Raw genomic sequence first — 18,052 nt, 5'->3', positions numbered from 1 at the left:
TCTTCATCTATAAAATAGGAAAAGTAGTACCAATCCAGCCATATTGCCATGAGGATTAATAAATGAAAAATGCCTAGATCACAGTATATGCTAACACTGTTATTAAATAAATGGTAATTATCATCACTAAGTAGGCAACTTACTATGCCTTCCAAAAACTCAAATTTTCTCTTGTAAAAAATAAAGTACATGGCCCAGATCAGTGGTTATTGAACGTTAGCAGTGTCTTAGGCACCAAACCCTTTTGTCAAAGTCACTATAGAAAACACTAAAAAGGAGAGCTGTTTTGATTGAACCCCTGTAGGAGATCTAGAGCCCCACTCATGTGACATTTTCCTGAGAGACTACAGAATAGAAACCTCTGAGGAACACAGATTCAAAAGCACTGGGCTAGCTGATCTTGGACCTGTAAAAACAAACATCTGTTACTCTGACCTAAGCACTTAAATGGATTTTTATTATTAAATAAAAGTTAACAGAGCTATACAACAATAAAATAATTTTAAAGGCATATACTCTTTTTTTATTTTTCTAAGTATTTTATTAATATCATGACCGCCACATACAGGGTCTCCACCCGGCGGGTTAAATCTAGTATTCCTTTGTTACCAGTTCCTCTACCCTGAAGGTGCACCTTTCCTTTAGGTCACAAATGTCATCAAGGGAATAACAGCTTCCTGCCAGCCAAAGAGAGAGCATCCTTCCCTCAAGAATCTGTAAAGCTGTGTAAATCTCTGAGTCTGTAAAGCATTTTCCACCCCTGGCGTCTCAGGGGTAGAACACATGCCAGTGACTAGCACTATCACATGAGGGCAGTGATTCTCAATTCCCTATTGAATGCGAATTCTTAATGGCAGGGACTTTCACCCGTTCCTTCCTTACTCTGTGCTGGACGACCGCGCACAGTGGGCAACCCCAGCCGTTCTTCAATGAGCGCATTATGCTCCAGTGGAAGAGTGGACAGTCCTCTCCCACACCAGCCAGCTAAACACTAATGTGAAGAGGGGATGAACAGGTGCAGTGAGGTAAGTATAACTGGCTGAGAAGCCCATCTTTAATTTCATAAGATACCTTAGTTGGGACTGTGCACAACTTTCTCCACTCTGCCCCTAAAAGCTTTTTGCATCATTAATTGGCTTATCACCATGTGAAGGAAAGTTTTAAGTCTATGTGTCAGAAAGGAAATGTAGCACGTGACAGTCTTTTTAGGACATGTTATAATAAATGTTATTTAAAAAATATTGGCATATATTGTCTTGCATATGGTCTCATTATGACTTTATGAGTAGTATTAACTCTAACTTAACATTAAAAAACACTTATCAGTAATACTGACAATAAAGATTTCCATCTTTGAAGCCAGACATTAATATGTACACAAACCTTGGCATTGAATTCAGCAAGGAAATCAAAATGCTTTTTAAGATCTGTGGCAAGGATTGCTTCAATGACTAAAAAACGAAAGCGCTTGAATTCCACGTGATCAAGATTAAGAAGGAAGTTGTACTCTGGGCGAGAAAGATATAGATTCCAAGCTGATGCGGCATGATGATTTTCTAGAACAGATCTGTCGTTGTACAAAACTGCCTGAAAAGTAATAAGGAAAATAGGTCAGGCATCTTAGAGATAGTAATCTTTAATAATAAACAGAGTTAGGTTGGAAGAGTATAAACAATGAGTAACTACTATATACCAAGCATTTTAATATCTGTGAAGAAGGTTGTGATAATTTTCTAAATGAGTTTACTGAAGTACAGAAAGGGGAAGATACCCCTTTCCAGCATGCACATCTAGTAGGTGAAAGGGTAATTCGTCTCCAAAGTTCATCTTTGCAGACACCATGCTGCCCTCAAGAGACGTAAAGTTGATATCTGAGGTCCACTTCATTAAATCAGTAAAGCTTCTGTTAGGAAAGTCACTAGAGAGAGACAGCAGATTTAAGGACACATTTCTCTTCTTCAGCTAGCACGGAGTCATTGTGGTGAGGACCAAAGAAGAGGCAGGAGCAGCGTCCCGGGTGAGTCGCAGTCCCGCATGCCTGGGAAGGACACAGCCTGTACTCCCATCCTGACACTGTCCCTGGGAGTGAGCGAGAAGCAGGACACAGGTAAAAGCACAAATCCTCTGGTTCAAGTGGAATGGGACCCTTCACTGTTCATCCACCTCATTTCAGTGGAAGTCCCTCAGTACTCTAGAACTTTAGAATACAGATTTTAAAAAACGGTGACTTATAGATTTGTCAGAGCCTCTTCTACCTCTAAAAATTGAGCAATTAGAAAGGTTATTAAATAAGCACAGTAATTATTTTAAAAACTTTCACAGCCAGTGCTAAAGGCTAGGGATAAACATAAAAACCTGTCTCCTGGTTTTCATAAAGCTTCTTGTTAATGAGAAAGGACAGATAAAAATAGAATGCAATCTACATTAAGATATATATTCTGGGAGCTTAAATAGGTTTACATGTTATTTGTGAAAATTAGCTATAGTCTAAACGTAAGCATAGATACTTAACACCATTTGATTGTTTTTTTACAGCATTTTATGAAAGCAGTGATGATTTAAATTTTGTAATGGGCCATATAAAGTCTGTAAACAATCTAAATGTCCACTGATGGATGAACAAAAATATGGTGTGTGTATATATGTGTGTCGATATGTGTGTGTGTGTGTGTGATGGAATATTTATCCAGCCATGAGAAAGAAGAAAATCCTGACATTTGAGACAACATGGATGGACCTTGAGAGCACTATGCTAAGTGAGGTAAGTCAAAAAAGACAAATACTGTTTGATATCTCTCGTATGTGGAATCTAAAAAAGCTGAACTCATGGAAACGCAGAAGGGTAGTTGCCAGGGGGTGGGGGAAGTAGAAAGATGTTGGTCAAAGGGTACAAACATCCAGTTACAGCACAAAGTTCTGGGGCTCTAATGTACAGCATTGTGATTATAATTACTAGTACTGGTATTATATACTTAAAAGTTGGTACTTACCACAAAAAAGATGTGATGTTAGGTGACGTGATAGTAATCACATTACGACATGTGTATCAAATGAACACAATGTATACCTTAAACTTTCACAATGTTACATATCAATTATGTCAATAAAAAGGCATCATATAGTAACCTTGTTACAACTTCTAAACATCATTAATCCCAAAGAGAAATAATAAGCTTCAAAGATTCCCTAAGGGGTCAATTTGTATTTCATAGTGATTTAACCAATTCATATTCAAATCTGATCAGGATGGATAAACTATTAGAACAGCTTTGTCTGTTCAGGAAAAAGTAATACGACTTCCAGCTCAATAAAGCACAACATGTAACAAGTGCCCTGGAGAGCTAGCTGACTTAATAAACTCTTGGCTCGCAAGATAAGTAAAAGAAATAATGAAGTTCAGAATTCCTTCACCATTCAAATTACCCTTTGAAATTACCAAAGAAGTATAAAAGAGGGGTAAAAAATCTGAATCAGTATTAAAATCTAGATGTTATCACCGTACTGGAAACCTCAAAGACCTGATGAAAGTGGGAATGGATTGAGAAGAGGCCAAGTAAGTTGTCACATGAGAAGGAAAAACCCACCTGGAGAGCAAGTGGAAGGAGTCCTCTGCTGGACCCCAAGAAACCCACTACCCCACAGATGAGCAGAGGCAAGAAACCATCATGGAGCCGTAAGTAGGAGGCAAATGTCCATTCCACTTGAGGAAGAATACTGGGTGAGAACGTACAACAATAAGCCAAGCTTAAGCTTAATGAGAAAAACACTCCAGGAAGAACAGATAGTGAAGCCTCAGCTGGCTTTTACCGAGGGCTCTACGACAACCAGAGAAAGCAGACCAGGCCCCGGCTAACTTGGAGCTGCAGTAAATGACATCCTGTGACTTTGTGCTAAAGCATCCTGATGCCTGCTGTCTCTGGCTATGGATCCCCTTCCTTCACCCCACAGGCGATGACATCTCTAATTTGGCAGAGCAAATCCACTGATCATAAACTTTCCTTTTCACCTTCTTTTTGAGTTGGAAAGATTTGCAACAGGGTTTAATACAAACTGATAGAATTAATCTTAACAAATAATAAACACCTTTCAATAAGTGAACAAAGAGAGAAAACCCATCAGACATGTGAAAGATTTCGATCAGAGGAAGAGGCTGACAAATGTGAACCAATGTCCCCTTTTGACGAGATCGGGTGCGTTCAGTGTGGTATGACCCTAGCAAGTGTCCTCTTTTGAAACACAAACAGGAGGAAACTTTTAAAAATGTCTACGTCATAGTCATGAGATTAAAGAGGGTACTTTTGAAAAGTGAAAAATCTTGGATTAAGAAAAATTGTTTCCACTTAAAAAAAGTTCTTAAAAAAAAAATCCGGTAGAGGTAGTAAATCAGGTGTGGCAGAAAACAAAGGAGCTAGTTTTAAAAAAAGAAAAGAAAAGGTACTTCTCTCTAAAGAAATAGTCATGATAAATAGCTATCATTTTGGGATCCCTTTACCCCAAAGATCTGGGGTTGTTCTAAAATTTCTGGCAATCCTGTATCTTTTGAGATCCTTTGCCTTCCCTGTCACCTTTGTTTTGCTAAGACACTTTTTAAAGTAACTTTCTAAGGATGAACAGGGACATGCCTTATTTAATCTTGTTTAAAAAATCTTCGTATGTCGGAGATTCTCTTTATTTTGCTCTTAATGCTCAGCTGTAGCTTAGCTTGATACAGAAATCTCGAAAATAACCAGAAACCAGAAAACTTGAAAATCATCTTTACAGCAGCACTGCCCATTTCCTCCACTGTGTTAGTTCTTTGCCAGCACTTACAACCTCATCATCTCTCTGCCACCCAGACACGCTTTATTATCTTGTTTTTCTTGCTTTACCAGAATGTAAGTTGTACAGAGGCAGAACTTTTTTTTTTTTTTTTTTTTGCCTGCTTTGTTCAGTAATAATGCCTAGAATAGCACCTCTCTCACAGTGGGCACCTGATGTTTGTTGTACAAATAAATGAATTCCCTTAGAATTTTGAAAACTTTATTCCAGTACTCTTGAGCATCCACTGTTGCTGAAATACAATGCCAGTTGGATTTTTGTTCTTTTATAAGTGTGCTGTTATCATTCTCTCAGGAGTTCCTTTTGTAAAGAAAACCTTTGTTACTCTGAAATTTTACCATGGCACCCCATGTACAGGTTTTTCGTGTTCTTTCCCCCCATTCAGCCTCCCTGACACATGGAGAACCCCTTCAATCCAACGACCTGTCTCTTTCTGCAACTCCCCATGGTCAGTTCTTGACCTGGTCCACTGTGCCCCATTTTTCCCCATCCCTACATTTTCCACCTCTTTATCTTTTCAGCCTGCATTCTGGGAGACATTACCTGGAATTTACTTCCAGGGCTTGTGTTGCATTTTTAAAATTTTTGCAGTAATATTTTTAGTTTCTAACAGATCTAACTTGTTCTCTGATGCTTCCTTTCTCATAGCTTCTTGTTCTTAGGGATGCAGTATTTCTCAAATTCTGAGAATACCTTTTAAAAAACTTAAGGGTTTTTCTATTCCCTGGATTTTTTCCCCTGTATTTGGTTACTCTGTCCATTTTAGCCTTTTCTTTCCAAGCTACTGGTTAATGGTTCATGTCTACTAATCCTTAGTTATCTGTTGATATTTAAAAAACAAGAATTCTAGGTTCGCTTGTGTATGTTTTGTTGTCGAGTCGCCTCTTTAATTGGGAAGGATGAGTAAGAAGTCTGTGAATGTGGACGGGGTCCGTTACTCAGCAGGTTTTGCCTTAGAGCTATGAGACCAGGTGCCAGCTGTTAGGTTTCCAGAATGAGAATGTGGAGTACTAATACTTACACTAGTAATTCTTATTCTCTCCTGGAAGTTTCCTTCAATCTCTGAGAAAGGAGTTTTCTGCCTGGAGGTAAATGCAGGATTGCAGTAGCTTTACTTAAAGATGTACAGTGTACGTGTATAGGGGTTGGGGGCCCACAGGCACACGTTCGTGTGTGTGTGTGTGCGCAGAGCAAGCTGGGGCAAATGGCATCAGAAGTCTCTGTAGGGTTCCACTTAGGCTGTAGCCCCCTCTAGTATACTTTTATCTCTCAATATTTATCTGTTTTTCATTTCCCAGAAATGAAAACTTCTGGAAAATTCTTTCATCTTCCGAAAATACCCTTCCCCACCTATTCTTTTCTCTGTTGTAATGAGGAGTCAAATGCATGTGTGTTTAGTCAGTATCTTGATCCATACTTTGAGGGGACAAAACATTTATGACTGTCTTGGATTTACAAATCTCAACTTAAAATTTTGTTTCCAGAGTGCCTGGGTGATTCAGTCAGTTAGGCATCCAAGCTCAGGTCATGATCTCATGGTTAGGGAGCTCGATCCCCACATCAGGCTCTCTGCTGTCAGTGCAGAACCCGCTTCAGATCCTCTGTCCCCCTCCTCTCTGCCCCTCTCCTCACAGTCTCTCTCAAAAATAAAAACATTAAAAATTATTTAAGAAATTGTTTCCTTTTACCCCAAATATCATCAAGATATTCTGAAACTCTAATCTCAAGCGCTGATTTCCATCTTTCAGCCAGCTTTTCATCTGGAAACAGCTCAGAAATCTCTTAGAATTTTAATACTGGCATCTCCTCAGGATAACCCTGGCTAAATGTTTCACCTTCTTTCATGGCAAGGACTTAAAATAATCCTCCTGTGTCTTCCCAGCATACTCTCCTTACCATGAGAATGAAGAAGGTTTGATCCAGTTGATGGTATTGCACACTGCCACTGGAGCTACAACATTTTTCACTAATCATGGCCTAATTAGACCCACTGAGCTTCCCAAGACGAAAGAACCTACTTTATTACCTAATAAACATGCCGCACGCTTTCACAGAAGAGTCCTTATCTCACATGTGCTAGCTGAACAAGGTCTCGTGCATCTCATTACTTTAGGAAGAACAGAATATATTTCAGACAAGCTAGCGGTCCTGCAGAGCAAAGAAATCAGGCATCCTTCAACATTCAACAAATATTTACTAAACGACTTTTATGTGTTAGGTACTATTCTAGGTATTAGGGACTAAAAGATGGAAATCCCTGGTCTCATGAAGACATATTCCACTGAGGAGAGAAAGGCAATAAACCAAATAGCATGCTGAATGAGCACCGCTGCTGAGAGAAATAAAGCAGGGAAGGAACTTCATGAGTGTCAGAAAGGGGCTTTTGAAATTTTCAATGGAAGGAGGTGACAGAGTGAGCTGTACAGATGTGTGGGGCAAGACACTCCCGGCAGGAAGGGCAGAAAGTGCAAAGGGTCTCAGAAGGGAGTGTGCAGTGTGCCTAGGATACAGGAGAAAATAGCAAGGAGGCCAAGGAGGCTGGACCTGGGTGAATAAAGACGGAAAAATTAGTAGGAGCTAAATCACATATGACCTTCTGAGCCATTACAATGACTTTTACTAGGAGTGGAATGAAAGCCCCTGGAGGTTTTGGAACAGAAAGTGATGTAACTCACATTTAAACAGTGTTACTCTGGCTCTTAGGAGTTGAGAACAGACTGAAAGGGAGTCAGACATAAGCAAGGAGACTGGTTGGAAGGCTATCCTTTTCCAGTAACTGAATTCCCTATCAATTTCCTTTCTATTCTGACACCTCCCATCACTTCATCATTTGGCCATCCTTAGCGATGAGAAGTTAGAAATAACGTGTGTTACTCATACTATATCCAGACTTCATATTTTTATTTTGATTAGGACAACCATTTTGAGCATATAACTTGTATAAATTATATTCATGCATTACTGGTTTATCTGCATGGGAGAGAAATAACACTGAGATTCTCTCACTTGCCATATCCTTTGGAGGAGAGGTAATAAGTAAGTCTGACTCACCTATACTCAAAGCTAATGAAAGACGTCAAGCCAAGAGTGAACAGCAAGTAATTTCCGTCTACCTGATATCTGATTCGGGAGCCTCTCAAACATATGAAATAGTAGAAAACTTCTCGTATGTGATCTCTTTGCCTTTAATCAGATTCGGTACATATTTTGAGGTTCAGGGACACAAGGGTGACTTATCTAAGGTCACACAGCTAGTAACTTGGTAATAAGAAGTCAAACTCAGGTCTCTTGATCTCAAGACCAGTGCTTTCTGCATTGTGCCACCTGTGCCCTGCTCTTTGACTCACGACGGGACCAGGGTTGTCAAAGATGATGAGCCGTGAGGCAAGAGACAATGCACAGGCTTCCTGTGGGACTGGTACAGCAAATGAGGAAACATGTGCTCCTTAGTTCATAATTCTTAGAGGGCAAATAATTATATCTCGATGGAAATTCTTTTTTTTTTTTTTTTAATTTTTTTAAACATTTATTCATTTTTGAAAGGCAGAGACAGAGCGCGGACGGGGGAGGGGCAGAGACAGAGGGAGACACAGAAACAGAAGCAGGCTGCAGGCTCTGAGCTGTCAGCACAGAGCCCGACACGGGGCTCCAACTCACGGACCACGAGATCATGACCTGAGCTGAAGTCGGCCGCTTAACCGACTGAGCCACCCAGGTGCCCCTCGATGAAAATTCTTTAAAAAGTTATCTGTGGAAAACATGAGCTATTAATAAAGTCCCACTGGAGAAGTGAGTTTCGTAACATTTTTAACCCTCTCTCTCTTGTCTCTGAGTCCTATTCTTGTTCTGTCTAGAGAATCTATCTCCTATATTTTAAAGAGTGAGAGTGTGTGAAAGAGAAGTGACAAAGAGGATGACTACTGAAGACGAAAAAAATCAGAAGTGAGGTTTATACATAGAGCAGTGAAGTGAAGACGTAAGAAATTCAGCCAACTGACGATTTGTTCTTTGTAAGACACGCAGTTACAAGCATGAAGATGACATTTCAGGAATCGCCAGCCTAAACAAACACCCACGACCACTTAAAACCAAGGATTTAGTCCCAAGTCCTAATGGGTAAAGCTACTGCCATTACAGTATCCATTTGTTGGCAACTCCTACGTTCTGTGAAAATTTTGACCGTAAAGGAATCTTGCACCTCGTCAGCTGTATTGGATACAAAAACAATGTGGTACTAGAAAAGAGATTTGGAGTCTGAGTATTAAGGGCAAAAGAGGAAAACAACAAAAATGATAGTTCTTCATCATTAGGTTTTTAGCCATAGAAAGGAAGAAGGAAGAGTAAGTTTTCCATCTAGTCAGCCTCATCAATTTGACCAAAGGGAAAAATATTGACAAGAATTCCAGAATTTCGTAAAACAGTCACTCTTTCCTGAACATTTTATTTTCCAGTGGAAGACAGTAATGGCTTCTTAATTCTTGAGCACACATCATGTCAATCATGTCAATGTCATGTGTTAAAATCCGAGTAATTACAATGTACATGGAATGGCTCTGACTGTAGTGAAGGATGGTTTGACAAAAGGATCTACAACATGGTTGTAACATTTGAGAATTGCTTTTTAAACTTTCTAAGAAAATATTTCCTACCTGAGGGGCATTTGTAGCCACTAGAAATGCATTTGTCCGCCCTGGGTGATCGTAATCATGCATGGCAGCTGCCACGTAAAGAGCCATCAATTCCAGTGCAGGAATGTTTGCAGAAAGGCACCCATAGCTCTCATCTGGAATAGAGCAGCTCCTCGAAGAAATGTAGGCAATTTGCCCAGGGTTCATTCTACCATCCGAATCTGAGGAACAAGCAAAATACACCAGCATTACACTTACAATGAGACTCACTTACAATGAGACTAAGGACAGGATTCCCCATTGGAAATAAGATTATTTAGCTTACTTATTGACTAATCAAAGAAAGAAACTCTATTTATAAACAAGGACTTACAACAGTCTTTTATTTCCAACATACATGCTACTAGAGACAAACAATGTTAAACATGATGCTGAAGTCACTTGCTTTATGAGACATTCTGAGATCTTTATGATGCTCTCTTACTTAGGCTAATAAAAATTTTTAAAAACCTCCGGTTTCTAAACATTTGTTATTTAAGGGCTAGAGATAATGGCCAGGGCATAGGAAGTAACAGGAAAAAAGCAATCTGGAGAATAAAATTTCATGAAAACAGTATGGAGATATAGGAATTTAATATATTAACAAACTAAGCTTCTCAATATAGATGCATTTCAAATCTTATCCAGAAAGATTACATTTCATTTGTAGCCCAGACTACAACTCTTCCCCTTCTCTTTTTCCTTCCATGAAGCCCCTTATAAGATGATGGCAAGAAAAATTATGGAAAATGAAAAGACATCAAAAACTGAGGAATGTCTCATTTAACATAATTCTCTTTTTATCCTCCAGTTAGAACCAATATTTTCACTATCAGCGCTATGCTTTAAGTGTCTTAATATCTTACACTATTGATTTCTTAAATTGTTTTTGTATTTTAGTGCCTTTATCTATTTAAATGGTCATTCTCTACTTTTGCTAAAATAATCTTAAAGTACAAAAAAGAAAAAATAAGCCATATTTAGACTAGACAGCAAATAAAACCACAAAGATATTAAAGAGATACAAAATTTCATTCATTGTCTTCATCAGTGGAAACTAGGAATAATGTCCTGGCCTGTCAAAGTCCAAAATGCTCTTTTTTTTTTTCCTTAAGTTCATTTATTTGAGAGAGAAAGAGTGAGCGAGCGAGCTGGGGAGGGGCAGAGAGGAGACAGAGAATCCCAAGCAGACTCCATACTGTCAATACAGAGCCCACCCAACGTGGGGCTCAAACTCACAAACTGCGAGATCATGACCTGAGCCGAAACCAAGAGTCGGCTTTAACTGACTGAGCCACCCAGGCGCCCCTAAAACAATCTTGATCATAATTTATCTCACTCAAAATATTTGCCATCACATGAATTTAACATAATAACTTTATATATTTTTTTCAACGTTTATTTATTTTTGGGACAGAGAGAGACAGAGCATGAACGGGGGAGGGGCAGAGAGAGAGGGAAACACAGAATCGGAAACAGGCTCCAGGCTCTGAGCCATCAGCCCAGAGCCCGACGCGGGGCTCGAACTCAAGGACCGCGAGATCGTGACCTGGCTGAAGTCGGACGCTTAACTGACTGCACCACCCAGGCGCCCCTAACATAATAACTTTAATACACACTAGCGATAATTATAAAGATACCTCATTTTTATGCTGTTTATATATTTAATTAAATTGAGGTTTAGAATCACCCCCACTAGAACTTTTAAAAAGACAGTTAAATGTATGGATAAAGATATATTTAAATACTCAAATTTCTTTTTAATTAAAAACACTTTTAATGTTTATTTTTATTTTTGAGAGAGACAGAGACAGAGTGTGAGTGGAGGCAGGGGGTGGGGGGGCGGTGGGCAGAGAGAGAGGAAGACAGAATCCAAAGCAGGCTCCAGTCTCTGAGCTGTCAGCACAGAGCCCAACACGGGGCTTGAACTCACAAATTGCAAGATCACGACCTGAGCCAAAGGTGGACATGTGACCAACTGAGCCATCTTGGTGCCCCTAAACATTCAAATTTCTAATAAGATTTTAGTTATAAATATCAGCCAATAATTTGAATTAGTTTATGTACATTATATGCATTCTGGATTTCCTATAGAATTATAAATGTATATATATAAAATAGCAAAAATAGCAAAAGACATCCTTTTAAACTCAGTAATTACTTAGAATTGATACATTAGGATCTTAATATATTGATGTTTCTTTGTTGTTTGGTTAAACGTGAAAGTAATAGTGTGAAAAATAAAATGGCTGGCAAGGACAATTAAACGTAACTATTACAGATTCCACTTGTTTACTTTCTTTCAGAAAATGGTGATTTTTTAATTTGCTGATTAATCTAAAAGGAGGCCTCAGCAAAAGACAACCAGACTGGAAAAAACTCTGACAGTTTTTTCCCCCCTTTTTGTAACATAAGTGCCTGGATTAAGCTTTGATCTCCAAAGCATCCATTTCAAAGAGGCATCTACTATAAAAATGGCTATCTCAAAGAAATACCCTGTCAGCCACCTGTCTAGATAAAAAGCCAGGCCACTTCTAGAAATCTTGATTTCAATAACTGATCATCTGGGCTGCTGGTTTTCTCTCTACCCATGCTTTAAGTTCCTGCTTTTATGTTTTAAATTCACCAATAAAGAGTGAGCCAGTGAAACCGCCAACCTTGACCCCAATAAAAAGCAGAACCCCAGGTGTATCCACTTGCATGCATGCTTGTGCACATGCTCTCTCCCCCTGTGACCTTGCTATGTGGTCCCAGCTATGCTGTGTAATTTTTAATTCTTATAATAAACCTTTATTTTTTCAAAGTTGTGTGGTGGTTATTGCTAAAGGGCATCTTGCAGTCATAATAACCACAGAGGCTGGTCCAGCCATAGCACTGGTTATTGACAGGCTGAGACCAACACACAACAAAGAGGTAAAACTATCTCTACTTATAAGTGACATGAAGTTATATATAGAAAAATCCTAAGAAATCCACTAAAAAGCTATTAGAATTAATAAAGATGATCAAGGTTGCAAGATCTAAAAAATCATTTTATGCAAAAAGATCAACTGTATTTACATATGATAGCAATGAATAATCAAAAACTAAGCCCAAGAAAACCATTCTATTTACACTAGCATCAAAAAGAATAAAATACTTAGGAGTAAACTTAACAAAAGCACAAAACTAGTATTCTGGAAACTAAAAAATACTGTTAAAAGAAATTACAGAAGACTTAAATAAGTGGAAAAAATACCCATGCTCATGGACCAGAAGACTTAGTATTGTTAAAGTGGCAATACTCCCCCAAAATGATCTACAGATTCCACACGATCCCTATCAAAATCCTAGCTATTATTTATAGAAATTCACAAGCTGAATTTAAATTCATATGGAAATACAAGAGATCCAGAATAGCCAAAACAGTCTTGAACAAGAACAAAGTTGGAGTACTTAAACTTACAATTTCAAAGCTTACTAACAAAGCTCTAGTAATGAAGATAACGTAGTACCGGCATAAGGACAGACATACAAATCAATAAAATAAAACTGAGAATCCAGAAATAAACCCTCATATTTATGGCCAACTGATTTTGTAGAAGGGTGTCAAGACCTTGTTGAGAGTTATCTATGTGCCATGTATGATGCTAGATTCTTTCATACATGTCGTTTCATTTAATGCTCATAATTTTTTAAGGTAGAAACTCATTTAGTAACATTTAAGGGCCGACTATGTGGAGAAGATATAAAGAACTCTTTTCAACAAATGGTTCTGGGACAACTGGATATCCATGTGCAGAAGAATGTTAGATCTCTTCCTTTATCCATCCCCCCAAATTAGTTCCAATGGGTCATAGACCTAAACTTAATGGCTGTAACTAAGAAACTCTTAGAAGAAAATGTAGGGTAAATCTTCATGATCTTAGGTGAGGCAAAACCCTTCTTAGACATGATACCAGAAGCATGAGCAACTAAAGAAAAATTAGATAAATTAAACATCAAAATTAAAACTTTTTGTACTTCAATAGACACTATCAAGAAAGTAAAAAGACAGCTCACAGAATGGCAGAAAATAGGGGCAAATCAATCTGGTAAGGGACTTATATTCAAAATATACAAAGAACTCTTACAGCTCAGTAATAAAAAGACAAATGACCAAATTTAAAAATGGATGACATGAATAGACATTTCTTCACAGAAGATATACACATAGTAAGGCATTCAACATTAGTAGCCATTAAGTAAATGCAATGAAAACCACAATGAAATACCACTTCAGAGTCACTAGAACGGCTATCAAAAAGATAATAACTGGGGCGCCTGGGTGGCTCAGTCGGTTGAGCATCCGGTTTTGGCTCAGGTCATGATCTCACGGTTTGTGAGTTCGAGCCCCCCATCAGGCTCTGTGCTGATAGCTTGGAGCCTGGAGCCTGTTTTGGATTCTGTGTCTCCCTCTCTCTCTGCTCCTCCCCTCCTTGTGCTCTCTCTCTCTCTCAAAAAATAAATAAACAGGGGTGCCTGGGTGGCTCAGTCGGTTGAGCGTCCGACTTCGGCTCAGGTCATGATCTCACAGTCCGTGAGTTCGAGCCCCAAGTCAGGCTCTGTGCTGACGGCTCAGAGCCTGGAGGCTGTTTCAGATTCTGTGTCTCCCTCTCTCTCTGAACCTCCCCCGTTCATGCTCTCTCTGTCTCAAAAATCAATGAAGGTTAAAAAAAAATTTTTTTTTCAACATTTATTTATTTTTGGGACAGAGAGAGACAGAGCATGAACGGGGGAGGGGCAGAGAGAGAGGGAGACACAGAATCGGAAACAGGCTCCAGGCTCTGAGCCATCAGCCCAGAGCCTGACGCGGGGCTCGAACTCACGGACTGCGAGATCGTGACCTGGCTGAAGTCGGATGCTTAACCGACTGCGCCACCCAGGCGCCCCTAAAAAAAAATTTTTTAATAAATAAACATAAAAAATTTTTTTAAAAAAGATAATAACAAGTGACAAAAAAAAGGAATCTTCATACATTGTTGATGAGAATATAAATAGTGTAGCCCCCTTAGAAAACAGTTTGGCAGATGCTCAAACTGTTAACCACAGAATCACCTTATGACCCAGCAATTCCACAGCTAGGTGTATGCCCAAGAGAAACGAAAACATATATCCACACAAAAACTAGTACATGAATACTCATAGCAGTATTCATAACAGCCCCAAAGTAGAAAAAACCCAAATGTCCATCAACATTGGGTGGTAGGAGAATGAGAAAGAGAAAGAAAAAACTTGTTTATTATGTAAAATAAATACATGGCAATGAGGAAAAATACATGTGGCTATTATAGACTTCACTTCTGTGACTGGTCACATAGCTATAGTTCAGAGTTACCATTTTCTTATTCCACTACCCATTCCATTTTCCCTTTGTCCTCAGCTAGCATCTCTACTGATCATGGTTTTTTGCCTAGTGGAATGACCTATATTTTCAAGGCTCTGCACTATTGTGATCCTATGATACTGGATTAGTAGTTTTTCATTATCTTTTGTCATTGGACATAGGAGTACCAAAAAGGCCAAAAAAATCCCCTAGGTTACTGATATACATCCTCTCACATACAGTAGGAACCTTATCTCCTCTTGATAATAAGGATCCGACAAAATCAATCACCCAACCTGGTACAGAATCTTTATAAGTTAGGTTGACTTATTCAAAAGACGATCATATCTGGAATAACTGTGGCAACTGGAATCACCACCTGATGAAATTTAGAATAATCTACCATCATTTCCCAAGATCCATTCATCTTGTGTAAAAGTCAAAATACCAAGATGAATGGCAACGTGATGGAAATCACAAATTCTGCACCTATCAAGTATTTCATAATGGCACTAATTTCTGGATGCAATCCATCCAGTAATACGGTGTTGCTTTGGTTCACTACTTTGTTAGAATGAGGCAATTTCAGGGGATTCCATTTGACCCTTTTTACCATGATGGTGCTCTCTGCAAAGACTGAGGAATTAATGGAGGGGTTCTGCCCAGTTGCTCAGTATGTTTATTTGAACTATGCATTCAGATGGGTGGGTTCAGAGAACTGATACTTATGAGGTGGGCCCAGGCCAAAAGTCCTTTTATCACCTAAATTCCATAAGCCCCTATGGTGATTGGTGGACCAGTGTGACATTTTATTACTCCAGGAATTAGTGCTGCAATGTTCTCATTACCTTGGCAAAAGGGGACAACTTCCGACACTCAGTTAGGTGTGGGGAAGATGATCACATGATCAACCCCTCTCAACATCCTGTTACTGTAAGCCTTTGAGTCCCTTCCTCAGAGAGAGACGTGAAGAGGCTATAGTGCTGTCCCTTCTTCAGAGACATGAGCCATGGAATGGCAAGTGGCTTCTAGACACTGGAGGAAGCAAGGAAAGAGACTCTAGGAAGAACACAATCTTGCTGACACTCTGGGTTGGCCCAGCTGGGTCTATTTTGGACTTCTGACCTCCAGAACTGTAACATAGTAAATCTGTGCTGTTTTAAGCCACTAAGTCTGTGGCATTACAGCAGCAATAGGAAACTAATACAGACTTTTGTGCCTGGAAGTGGTATATTGTTGTAACAAAAACCTAAAAATGTGAAAGTAGCTTTGGAATTGGACGATGGAGAGAGGCTGGAAGAATTTTGAGCACAATTTTGAAACCAATAAAAGCTATTAATCAACATACTCAAGAAGCTCACTGAACTCCAAGCAGAATGACTACAAAGAAAATCACCTGAGTACATAATAGTAAAAAATGCTAAAAACCAACAGCAAAGAGAAAACGGACATATTAATTTTCAGGAGAGATAAGACTGAAGGCCAATTCGTCAATAGAAACTATAGAAATCAGAAATGGATGGAATGGTATCTTCAAATGTGCTAAGATATGAAAATATTCTTCTAAGAAAATCAATACATCCACAAACACAAAAGCTAAAGAAAATGACTATTGGAAAGAACAAAGAGCACTAAAAAAGAGTAAATATGGAATGGCAGAAAAATAATGGCAGTACTTTGGACTCAACTACCAAAGACTATAAAGCAATGGCCAAATCTATGACATTTACACTCATTAGTATGGAAATAGTTCTCAAGCATTTGTAACTAAGCAAATTCTGTCCTGGTATGTATGTATGTATGTATGTATGTATGTATGTATGTATGTATGTGTGTATCTCACTGGAGTAACTCTCCCCTCTTTTACAAGCTAGAGTAAGAGAACCATGTTATAATTCATTACATTTGTATAATTAATTATATTTATGATGAGGAGAATTAGCGTTTTTGGAGGGCAAAACTTAAATGTTATGAAAGGTTTTTAATATCATCATTTAAATGTTTATATGAAGCTTTTAAGTATGTCTGCTTTCATTGTGAATGTTATACATTTTAAACTTACATGATATACCTAAAACAAACAAAAGAATTGAAAGAAAAGTGCAAAGAAATGGATTATCATAATATTTGGGATAGCAAGCACCAGGATGGGTCACAGGAAAGAAACATGGTAGATCCGACAGTATTGGACCTTAACCTAGCTCTTAAGGTGAGTCATGTTTCCTAATTTGCATGTATTATGCATCAAAATTTACATAGTCCTTTTTATGTACCAAAGGTTACTCTTTGAAAATTTTAAAAGAACAGAAGTAATGAAATGAGATTGCTTGATTTATTATTTCTAGACAAATAATTAAAAGGAAGATTTCTAGAAGGAAGTACCTGTTTCGTTTCCTGTTGCATGATCATTGTGGATCTGCTGTAAACCAGGAATTGGCCGGGTTGTCAGATACCAAACTGCATGTAGGACGTCTGTGGCATGTATACGATTGTGATCTAAAGTCACCAAAATATTTTATAAAAATGATCATTCTGTTGAGTTTAACATAGAACATTTTAAAAAATACAATAATTTTCTCTTTTACTATATCCTCATAAGTAAAATGTATGGCTTAGAATAATTTCCCACAATTATATTTTTCTTTCTTTCTTTCTTTCTTTCTTTCTTTCTTTCTTTCTTTCTTTCTTTCTTTCTTTCTTCCTTTCTTCCTTTCTTCCTTTCTTTCTTTCTTTCTTTCTTTCTTTCTTTCTTTCTTTCTTTCTTTCTTTCTTTCTTTCTTTCAAGTAGGCTCACTCTCCAACAGGGGGCTTGAACTCACGACCCTGAGATCAAGAGTTGCATGCTCGGGGCGCCTGGGTGGCTCAGTCAGTCGGTTGAGTGTCCGACTTCAGCTCAGGTCATGATCTCACGGTTCATGGGTTTGAGCCCTGTGTCAGTCTCTGTGCTGACAGCTCAGAGCCTGGACCCTGCTTTGGATTCTGCTCCTTCTCTCTCTGCCTCTCCCTCACTCGTGCACTGTCGCACTCTGTCTCTCAAAAATAAATAAATGTAAAAAAAAAAAAAAAAAAAAGTTGCATGCTCTACTGACTGAGCCAGCGAGGCACCCTTGTTTTCATCCTATTTTTTCAAGTCTCTTGATGTGTTAAAAAGTTCTCTTTTAAAAACTTTCACATATACTATGAAAACATAGTAAGTCAAAGAGAAGGCAAGTAACAAGGGCCA

At 38.6% G+C, this 18,052-nt stretch overlaps 1 protein-coding gene across 1 annotated transcript in view; it reads right to left on the bottom strand.

The window, feature by feature from the left end:
• Positions 1-18,052, bottom strand: part of PDE3B (phosphodiesterase 3B) — a 175,175-nt gene that overhangs the window by 7,204 nt on the left and 149,919 nt on the right. The window contains exons 11-13 of the mRNA XM_045484612.1: positions 17,212-17,325; positions 9,468-9,667; positions 1,384-1,587 (exon numbers count right to left, since the gene is read on the bottom strand). Coding sequence (XP_045340568.1) covers positions 1,384-1,587; positions 9,468-9,667; positions 17,212-17,325 — 518 coding nt within the window. The remainder of the gene's footprint in view (positions 1-1,383; positions 1,588-9,467; positions 9,668-17,211; positions 17,326-18,052) is intronic.

This window comes from Leopardus geoffroyi, chromosome D1, assembly GCF_018350155.1.
Source record: "Leopardus geoffroyi isolate Oge1 chromosome D1, O.geoffroyi_Oge1_pat1.0, whole genome shotgun sequence".
In the NCBI taxonomy this organism is placed as follows: Eukaryota; Metazoa; Chordata; class Mammalia; order Carnivora; family Felidae; genus Leopardus; species Leopardus geoffroyi.
This window is presented reverse-complemented; position numbering and strand designations above follow the sequence as displayed.